Consider the following 9107-nt stretch of genomic DNA (forward strand, 5'->3'; position numbering starts at 1 on the left):
TCGTTTCCTTCTCTTTCTCTCTCGTTCTGGATCGTGAATGCGCTATGAAACTATGTAGAATTATAACACATGTATTATTTAAGATTAAACGCATACTCGCATACACATTCACACACACATACACACACATACAAAAGATGCATATCAATTTTATTCGCATTTCACCGTTGCTTGAATGTTATATTTTCGTAAGAAATTCTCATCGCGAGATTGTACATAATATATTAACATTAATATTATTAATAATAGCAATGTAGTAATAGTAATAGTAATAATAATAATAATAATAATAATAATAATAATCATACAATAATAATCATAATAATAATAATAATAAATTAATTAATTATTATTAATTAGAATTATATCATTTATATATCTATTTAGATTTATTTATTTATATATATATATTTATATTTATTTATATATAATGAGAGAGACAATCGCGTGTATGGCCTACGATTCAAATTTGTAAACACATAAGAGATAAATATATTAAAATGATAATTGGTATGTTACTTCTTTTTTTTTTGTTATTTTTATTTCTTTTTTTTATATTTCAATAGTAGTACTCTTACCGAGAGATGAAATCCAGAATTATTTTATGAGATAGGTGTGGTAAACGTATGCGTATGCGTATGTGTGTGTGTGTATGTGTATGTGTATGTTGCCTGTGATTTCTAAATCGAACGATCGATGATCGATACTTTATGTTTTTTTTTTGTATTATCGTAAGAATTATTTAATTCGTAATAAATCGATCGTTAAACGAGAGTCGAACACTTTTTCTCGAATTTCTTTCTTTTTTTCTTCTCTTCCAATCGTCATACGATCCATGATCCATAATTTTTTTCTTTCAATTATGATAAGTGATTTGAATTTCTCGTCTCCTGTTTCTCTTTATACCTGATTTGATTTATTTATAAAAATGTGGGAAGAAAGTTCGCAACGTTTGTTTCTATAATTTTTGTTTTCTCGAATTTTCGCCATGGTCTATTTCGTTTGATTTCAAAATGCATTTACACGTGTCCTTCTTTTTACGTTTGAAAATCTTTACGATATACGAAGCTTTTATAATAATTAATCGTGTTAATACGAAAAAATGTATTATAGAACATATTGAGAAATTTTTCTTAATTATTTAAATGCTTCATAAATGATGCACACGTAAATACATACATACATACATTCATACATTCATACATACATACATACATACATACGTTAACGTGAAATATGGAAGTTGGATAATGTCAAGATTCGCATGGTCGAATGTCGACGTTTTCCAAATTCTTTGCCGAAAGAACGAACATTTGGATTATTTTCTCGTACAATAATATTTCTAACACATATACCAAGCGAATCTTGACATTATCTAATTTAGATATTTTACAGTAACACAAGAGACATACATATAAATATATATTTATATATGTATATATAAATACGCGTTGAAAATGACTTTTTAAAGTACGATCGATCGATCTTACAATCTTACGTAAGTGAGAACAAGGTGAAAGTAATATTATTACGGATTTGAATGGTGATATATATATATATTCGAAGTCTATGTTCCTCAAAATGTGACAAAAGATTTTTAACCAGTTTAGATTAGTATGAAAATTAAATGAATTTTCAATAAATTACCGTACACCCAAAGTTAATCATCGAGCTTTCGAATAAACGATCACGATCATTATTAATCACTTTTCTTTTTTGTTCTTTTTATTTATTTATTTGGATCATCTAACGATACTTTATTTTTTCATGACATGCGAAATATTTGATGTAAAAACGAAAGCATATATATATCGGTGTACGATCATTTAAACGTATTTCTTTCATACATACGAACGTTCATACATACTTACACGCATACACGCATATATTCTGCCATATATATATTATATTGATCCATAGATCACGATCGATGGGGTGGTGTTCCCTTCCACGTGACGAAAACTTTGGTTGAATTACCATTTTTCTTTTTTATTCATTTTTATTATTTTGTTCCTCATTTCAATTCATTTTTTGTTTTGGTTTTCTTTTTAAATACGATTTTTAGCATCTTTATGGCATACATTTTCTTCGGTTGTAGAACACATTAAGATTATTTTTTATCATTTTCTTCTTCTCCTTCTTCTTTTTCTTTTTCTTCTTCTTCTTCTCAATGATTTTCCACGTAATCGTTATCTCTCATTATTTTCTTAACTTCCGTCTTTTCTTTTCTCCCACTTCGTAATCCTCCTTTAGTTCGGTCTTTTTCTTACATGATTATGCACTTGCCTTTCTCGGCCCACGGATTGTTCTTTTTGTCAGGCGCGTGTATCAACGGGTCGTTCTTTTCATTTTCTTCGACGTATTCCCTCATCCTGTGAATTATACAAGACAAAGTGGGTCAACATTTTATTTACGATCCTTTCAGAAAATAAAACAAAATAACATTCGATCCGGTTCGTTGGTGTTAGAAAAATCTACACAAATTTACAGTTTAACGAACCCCTCCTTGCACAAAATCCGAACAAAGTAGGGAAACAATAGGAAAAAAAAGGAATGAAAGTATAAAAAATACAAATAAAATGGATGTATAAATGTTGCGTGACTGTGTATGGTTTTCGCTGGAAGAGTATCGGTTTTGTTATGGTGGTATCCTGGTCTCCCTCGCACGTTTCTATAGTCATTGCATTGCCCGTTTAGGCGACTAGCCGCCAGAGTCGAATGAACAACATTCGAGCGATAGTATTCTTCGAACTAACTTTTAGTATAATAGCCATACAAACGAATGAATTTCATATTTTATATATATTCTAATAGAAAAAAAAGTAATAATAAATATTAATCATTTAATATACATATTCCAACGAATCTACGTTATATCCTTATTTACGTGAAACTATAAAAACAATGACAAAAGAAACTTTCTACTCTCGTATAGATTTTAATTCGTTCACAATTTTTCTTCTCACACGGCTAATCCAAAGAGATAATCAAATGTTCGGGATAAATAAATTTCATTAAACAATAATATATATATATATAAAAGTTTTCCCTATGGGAAATATTATTTATGAGAAATATCTTGTTTTAACCAGTCGCAACGATTAAAGTGACTGGAATTTACGGAAGTTATAAAATATATAATCCAATCTCTTTTAATATAATATAATATCTCGATAGGAAATCTCGAAGTAAGCAGCTAGCAGACTCTTGAGAATGCTCGAGGCTATCTCGAGGCAAGTTAGCGAATAAACCTAAGCTAGCTAGCTTAGGCTAGTTGTCCTCTCCGGAGAGAGAAAGAGAGAGAATAGAGTGCGTTCATTCCAACCTCTTAGAAAATAGTCTATCTTATATGTAAGTATACAAAGTGTATACAATGTGTAACAATATATGTTAACTTATGTGTATAATTGTGTGTATATATGTGTGTGTGTGTGTGTGCAATACATGAACGAGATAGAATAGAGTCTCGAAACTATGGTTAAACCATAGACGAAGTGTCTAGTATGTCGTTTCGTTTCGTTTCGTTTCGTTTCGTTTCGTTTGGTTTGTTCGCGCCCGGTGAAAGGGTGTATTATACCTCTGGTGCACGGACTTCGTTTTTGCGTTCAAGGAGAGTCGTATTCCCTCTTTTGTCCCCTCCTCCCCCTTACCAACTCCCTTCTCCTACCCTTCTCCTACCCTTTTCCTCTTTCCCCCTCGTCGCAAATCTAATCTTTTCAGCGAGCCAAGAACCTAACTCTTAAACGCAACTTCCAAGAGAAAATCAAGTTTTCTTTGGAATGCGACTGGACGCTGGTTGTTTTTCTTTTTTTTTTTTTTTGGTGTTCTATAGACAATTTTAAACAATTTTCGTATTACCTGTCTCTAGTAATTAGGAGGAATAATGCGGTGGACAATGATTTGATTTATCTTTCTAATTTTCTATAACACATCACCACCCGCCCCCCCCCCTTTACTGTTTGATACTCTCGCGTATCTATTGCAAAATTATTCTTTCGTCTAAATACCCGCGAGTTCGTAAACAACTTGATTCCTTATTTAAACTTAAACCTTTCCTTTTTCTATCTATTTCTTTTTTGTTGTTGTTCTTTTCGTATTTTACTTTCTCACTTCCTCTCTGTTACCCCTACTTCACTGAATTATTTGGAAATGAACTCGATCGGTTGAAATGTCATATGTTAATGAGAAACAGGTTGGCCTTCTCGCTAAAATTAATTGTAAATTTTGCGCGTTTTGCTCATATATTTTCAACCATATTTGAAATTTGATGTTTAACAAATAAACGAATAAAAAATATATATCGGATAATGAAGTGTCGAGCAAAAAAAAGAAGAAAAAAAACTTTAAGATAATTTATTTCCATTGAAAACAAATAATAGAATTGCATTGAAACTATAATGAAAAAGAAGAAAATAGTTGCTAAAAAGATATTCAAACATTTCTAAGATAATAAAATAAGAATGAACTTTCTAATTGTTAAGAAACAATCAAGTTTTCTATCTTAAATGAGAAAAAAAAAATTTATTCCATTGTCTTATTTAAGTATAATAGGTATATCATACTAACTTTTCTTTATATTTAAAAAGAATATATTTATAGAACAAGAGAGAAATGTTTTCTCTTGAAAAATACGCGAACGTATTGATTAATCTAACACTTATGTTAATTAATTAATAATAAAATATTACTCGGAGAATATTCTTTGATTGTTCCAATTGATTTTATAATTACACCTTCTTCCTTGTCAACGTTACACTTCGTAATCATGGCATTTTACGATCTCCGGAAACGAGTTGAAGAAAACAGGACTCTTTTTCTATCACAGTCAATATGGCTTTCCCTTTAAAAGGAAGAACTACTAAACCTCTAGAAGAAAAGTTGTTCGGTTTGAACGTTACGTGAACGTTTCTAAAACTAAAATTATCGAGACACTTGTTAGAAAAAAAAAATAAATAACAATATTTTATAATAAAAGTATTTTTTTTTTATTTCTAATTAATTCCAATAATATTAGAAATATATTATTTCTCGTTAAATCAAATCGAATAATAAATGCAGCGATTGAAAGATGATAGAAATAATGTTTTCGATTGGACGAAAATGATAATTATTTTTTTCTTTTTTTATTATTATTAATATTAAAAATATATTAAAAATAATAAATATATAACTGTCAACTGAAAAATAAAATATAATTTAAACGAATCGAAACAAAAATTCGAAATAAAATCTTTCCAATTGCCAATACTTAAAACAATAAAAAGAAAATAAGTACAAAATCTTATCGTAATAATTATGAACAATGATTTATGAGTCAATTAGTCATCTCGTACTTAAAATGGAAATGAAAAAAAAAAAATATAATAAGAAGATAAAAACACTTCTTTAAATAGTATGAAAGAACCTTAAAATGGCAGCCTTTCGATTAGGTTTGCACGACCTCCTCAACGCGAACTTAACGTTCACCTATCGTTCTTTCTATTCCTATTTGAGATAATCTCACGATTTCGTATTATTTCGTGCTTCTTCGTGATAGTTAAGACTGTAAATTTATCCTACTTTCATAGTGATTTCTTATTTTACAAAGAGGGTGAGAAGAAGAAGCATCAACCTATACAATCGTACTTGTGTGCACGTATAAAACACATAGAAAATGCATCTGAAAAGATACGGTGATGCTTGAAGGAAAGAGAAGGATAGATTCATACCGGTAAGCGGAGAAAGTTTGCAAGATATTCTACGGATACAGATACAGAAAAATATATAAATACACACACACATATATATGTATACGTGAACATGAAAATCGTTAATTTTCTATATCGGGTATGTAACCTGTACATAATTATTTTATCGATAACACGTTCTACCTAAAGGAACAATTAATCTATAACCGGATCTTCTTAGAAATATAATAATAATGATAATAATGATAATGATAGTAAAACAAGCTAGTATAATATAATTTCAAAATCTACACGATTTATAGTCATTCAAATAGATGATAATAAAAATAATTGTGTTCGAGATACTATTGTTAGAGAGAATTAATTATTGTTCAATTTATTATATTATTAACTATTTAAAATCTATAACAATTCTTATAAATATTCCCTGATAAAATAATGAGCATACAATAAAAAAAAAAGGTATGTGAACAATAATTAAAAGTAATTCAAATAAATAATACTAAATAGTTAGATCCAATACCATTATTAAAGAATTGATTAATGTATAATTTATAATATTATCTACCAACTAAAAATCAATAATATTTCCTATAAATATTCCTTAATAAAATAATGAGCATATACAATAAAAAAAGAAAAGCTACGTGAACAACGATTAAAAAGAATTAAAATAAATCGCTACAACTAAAAATCAATAATAATATCTATAAATATTTTCCCGTTTGGATGAAATAACGAGCATACGATAGGAAAAAAAAATAGAAAAAAACCACACGTGAACAATAACAAAAGAAAAGATAAAAGGAATGATTTATCGGTAAACGTCGGCCATCTTTCTTCGAGAATGCATCTCGAACACCTAGAAGACAATAGTAGCCGGTATATAACAAAGAGAATGATGCGTGAAGCACACACTCTACTTTAAAATAATTCATTCGCACTCCCACAGACGATCCTTTATGAATCATCATCATCATCATCATCATCATTATTATCATTATCATTCGATCCTATTCTTCGTAGCTAATGATTTTTTAATTTGATTATTAGAGTGTAAAAAAAAGGGGGTGTGGGAGAGTGGCATGTGTGTGTGTGTGTGTGTGTGTGTTCCGAAAGTGACAGTTTGAGTTAAAGCATGTAGAGTGCCTTTCAAGGATATCCTCTTTCTTTTATCCTTTATCTTTTATTTGATTTGATTTGATTTTACTTTGATTTCTTTCATTTCTTTCCTTCTTCTTCTTCTTCTTCTTCTTCTTCTTGGCACAACGGACTTACTTGTTCGTTATCCTTGTCGTCGTAACGCAAGGATTATTTAGCCTTGATTGTATTAGCATTCGATGGAATCATGCTTGTTAAATATATATCTACATACTTGCGTGGCATTTAAACGATACCTTCGATGTTACGTATAGATTACTATTTTTTTTAATTATTTCCTTTTTCTTTTTGTGTTGCATATATATATTGCACTAACTTGCATATGTTTGATATGTTTTTTGTTTGTCTCGTTGTTCGTTGACAAACCTAATCAATTTAATTTTCCTTTTTTCGTTTTAATCTTGATTTAATTTAGATTAACGTGTAAGAAAAATAAAGATAAAGAACAAATAATAATTGAATGATTCATACAAATGGTATGTACATGATTTGTTTAATTGCGTATAGATTTTATTTATTATTATTATGTATCATGAATATAATGAAGGATATTAGGAATATATAAGTAAAAGAAATAATAATTGAGTTATCATATAGAAATGATGCAACCGGTGTCAAGTTATAGATAAGTGTCATACTATGTACACACACACACACACATTCGCACACAATCTCATGCACGGTAACGCGATGAGAGAGTGAAAAAAGAAAAATAATATTATCCCCCGTATACACGGTTTTTGATTAATATACCATAGAAATTTGATTGACCTAAAAAATAAGAATAGATAGGAGTATAGAAAAAAAAGAACAAAAAAAGAAAATTTTGAGATAGATAGAAGTCAACCCCAATATTTAATCGAAACTTTTGACATGAAAAATTGAACGGAGAGGGAGGAGGAGAGGCTGCGAACAGAAAAAAATGAGTGTAAAAATTGTTAAAAAAGAAAGAAAAACCATAAGAAACATGTTAAAATATATGTAAATAATTTTGGAGGGGGGAAAAATCTAAAGTAAAATAAAACTTACGCCGTAATACTTTTGGACAACGACCACCGTTCCATGGCCGCTTGATATTTCATGTTCTCGATCTGTTTCTTCAATGTGTCCTTGTCCATGGTAGCGAGTACACTGGGATCCATGGTTACAGCCGCACCCCCCTTGTTGCAATCGAGGATGTAGCGCTTGCGCCTCTAAGGAAAATCAATAAAACAGAGAAATATGTATGTGTATGTGTGTTTGTATGTGTCAGAGTCAGGGCGATCTGCTTTCGGACGCATTTATGGAAAGTAGCAAAGGATTGGATATGCTTGGACAAACTTATGCATATATATATGTACCTGTGAAAGATCGAAATTGGTTAATGTCAAGATTCACATGGGTGAATATCAACATATACCGAATCCTACGTCGGTGGAAGATCGAACATTTGGATTATTTTCTTATAGATCAATATTTTGAATATAGATCATACGATTATGCGAATTTTAATATTCTTCAATATCGATCTTTCACGGTAACATATAGGTGTATATATATATAAATATATTTCTATGTATTTATGTGCGTAACCAAGTTCTTTTGAAAATCATTCCTTTAAATAAACAACCCCTACCATATCCAATTACGAATGGTTTATTTTTAATATTTCGTATTCTTTATTCCGAGATTAATTTATCAAAAACGTATCGAGATATTTTTCACGTATTTCGTTCGAGTAATTTAATTCTACCATACACCACCCCCACCCCTTGTATTATAAAATTGTATGAAATTGTAAATCGTGCAATTCGTTTGATTTTGATTATTAGAATGATTGGGAATAAATATTGTTGGAATAAAAAAAAAGAAAAAATAAACTAAAACAATCGTTTTGTTTGATATTAAACTTTTGTTCGAAGTAACTCTCGATCTTTATCGATCATTCTCGATCTCTTATCGAAAAATTGGATCCATTCGGTTGATAAGATTCTTCGGTGTATCTCTTGAGAAAAAACGAAGATCGAAAGGTAGATTAAACTCAACGAGAAAGATAAAAGGAAAGATAAGAGATAAAGATACAAGATTTTTATGGATTCGGTTCAAACATCGTGGATCATTAACTTATTTCAACAAAAGATGGAAATTTCAGGGTTCCCCGATTATTTTTATACGTGGATCCTTGTTTTCTTATTTTTTGTCTTCATAAATTTTAGAAATCTTTTTCTTTTTATAAATAAATATGTATATATGTATATATATGTATATCTATATGTATAT

General features: G+C 29.5%; 1 protein-coding gene across 1 annotated transcript; it reads right to left on the reverse strand.

Moving 5' to 3' along the window:
- Positions 1 to 2235: 2235 nt before the first annotated feature.
- On the reverse strand, positions 2236 to 8026 carry LOC122514431 (guanine nucleotide-binding protein subunit gamma-e). The gene is made up of 2 exons (XM_043631256.1): positions 7878 to 8026; positions 2236 to 2372 (listed from the first exon to the last, which is right to left on the reverse strand). Exons 1-2 carry the CDS (start codon positions 7988 to 7990, stop codon positions 2267 to 2269), a joined length of 219 nt encoding a protein of 72 aa, XP_043487191.1. The 5' UTR covers positions 7991 to 8026; the 3' UTR covers positions 2236 to 2266.
- Positions 8027 to 9107: the final 1081 nt, after the last annotated feature.

Source organism: Polistes fuscatus, unplaced genomic scaffold (genome assembly GCF_010416935.1).
Source record: "Polistes fuscatus isolate 324 unplaced genomic scaffold, CU_Pfus_HIC Scaffold15, whole genome shotgun sequence".
Classification (NCBI taxonomy): Eukaryota; Metazoa; Arthropoda; class Insecta; order Hymenoptera; family Vespidae; genus Polistes; species Polistes fuscatus.

Bases quoted from the DNA above. Each gene is read 5' to 3' on its own strand.
- LOC122514431 (XM_043631256.1), bottom strand. From the start codon at position 7,990: ATGGATCCCAGTGTACTCGCTACCATGGACAAGGACACATTGAAGAAA. The intron at 2,373-7,877 runs GTAAGTTTTATT...TATAATTCACAG, and splicing joins TTGTCCAAAAGTATTACGGC to GATGAGGGAATACGTCGAAG.